General features: G+C 45.8%; 1 protein-coding gene across 1 annotated transcript; it reads right to left on the bottom strand.

Moving 5' to 3' along the window:
• Positions 1-304: 304 nt before the first annotated feature.
• On the bottom strand, positions 305-1,264 carry LOC101428843 (olfactory receptor 5AP2-like). Its single transcript, XM_004471080.1, has one exon. The coding sequence runs from the start codon at positions 1,262-1,264 to the stop codon at positions 305-307; it is 960 nt and encodes a 319-aa protein (XP_004471137.1).
• Positions 1,265-1,495: the final 231 nt, after the last annotated feature.

Here is a 1,495-nt window from a genome sequence, read left to right as displayed (position 1 = left end):
TCTCACACTAATTATATGACCTTAGGTAATTAACTTATTTTACTGAGTTGTGTATTGAGTCACGTATCTTTCATTTATAAAATCATAATAATGGTTGCTTTGTAATATAATGATGAGGATTCAATGTGATAATGGATAAGAAAATGGTTTAAATTTTTAAATTTAAAAGCATTGTATTTGCTATTTCCCCATTACTTCTTCCAACTTCTCCAAAACCAGGGTTTTACTTTCCTGGTTAGGTCAATTCCTAATGTGACTTGGAAGATGCTATGCCTTCCTCATATCTCATACCACCTTGCTGGGCTCAGCAGGGGAAGATGTAGTTCTGGAGTTTCCTCCTCAGAGCATCCTTCACCTCCTTGTTGCGGAGACTATAGATGAAAGGGTTGAGCATGGGAATTATGATGGTGTAGAAGACAGACACTACTTGGCTGTTGGTATCCTTAGTGGATCCGTGGGGCTGGACGTAGGTAAAAACCACAGTGCCATAGAAAATGGCAATGGCCAGGAAGTGGGAGGCACATGTGGAGAGGGCCTTCTCCCGTCCTGCCGCTGAGCGCATCCTCCCAATGGCCACCAAGACCAAGCTGTAGGAGGTGAGGATGATTGCAGCAGGCAGAAGGGTAACCAGAGCAGAGAAGATATAAAGGACCACTCCTGCTGTGGCTGTGTCAGCACAAGCTAGACGGAGAAGGGGTGGGATGTCACAAAAGTAGTGTGTTACCTGGTTGGGCCCACAGAAGGGCAAGGCAAAGACATTCCCAGTCTGGATAGCAGAGTTAGCTCCACCAAATGCATAGGAAGCAGCTACCAGCTGGAGACAGGTCCCTGTGGTCATGACAGAACCATAATGGAGAGGTCGGCAGATGGCCATGAAGCGGTCATAGGCCATGGAGGCCAGCAGGAAGCTCTCAGCTGTCACATGCACCACAAAGAAGGTGAGTTGTATCACACAACCCTCAAAAGAGATGGACTTGTCAGAGGTCATAAAGTTGACCAAGAGCTTGGGTGTGACTACAGAGGAGTAACAAATATCAAGAAAAGAGAGGACACTGAGGAAGAAATACATAGGGCTATGGAGACGGGAGTCTATGAAGATGAGTGCCATCATTCCCAGGTTGCCCACCACTGTCAGGGCATAAATGAGCAAGAAAGCTCCAAAGAGAAGCTCCTGTAGGTCTGGATAATTGGAGAATCCCAGCAAGATGAACTGGGTAACTGGGGTGTGGTTGCCGCTGGCAAGGGCCAGCTCTCCAGGTGTCATCTGCAGAGGTGACAATTATAATCATGCCAACAATATTACTTGAGCATGTCCACAACTGTTTGGGTACAATGAGGGAGAACAAGCAAACATAATGCTCCTTTTATAAGAACCTCACAAGAAGCATCATGCCACAGTGAGAAGGACTCTGAAGCCAGACAGACCCAAGTCTTACTTCTGTGACACTAATGAGTCGTACATACTTGGGTAAGCTATATATATAAGCCTCAATTT

This window comes from Dasypus novemcinctus, chromosome 10, assembly GCF_030445035.2.
Source record: "Dasypus novemcinctus isolate mDasNov1 chromosome 10, mDasNov1.1.hap2, whole genome shotgun sequence".
In the NCBI taxonomy this organism is placed as follows: Eukaryota; Metazoa; Chordata; class Mammalia; order Cingulata; family Dasypodidae; genus Dasypus; species Dasypus novemcinctus.
Note: the sequence above shows the minus strand (reverse complement) of the source record. Positions and strands in the feature narration are given on the sequence as shown.

What these genes read in the sequence shown, in the direction of transcription:
- LOC101428843 (XM_004471080.1), bottom strand. Translation starts at nt 1,264, where the DNA reads ATGACACCTGGAGAGCTGGCCCTTGCCAGCGGCAACCACACCCCAGTT.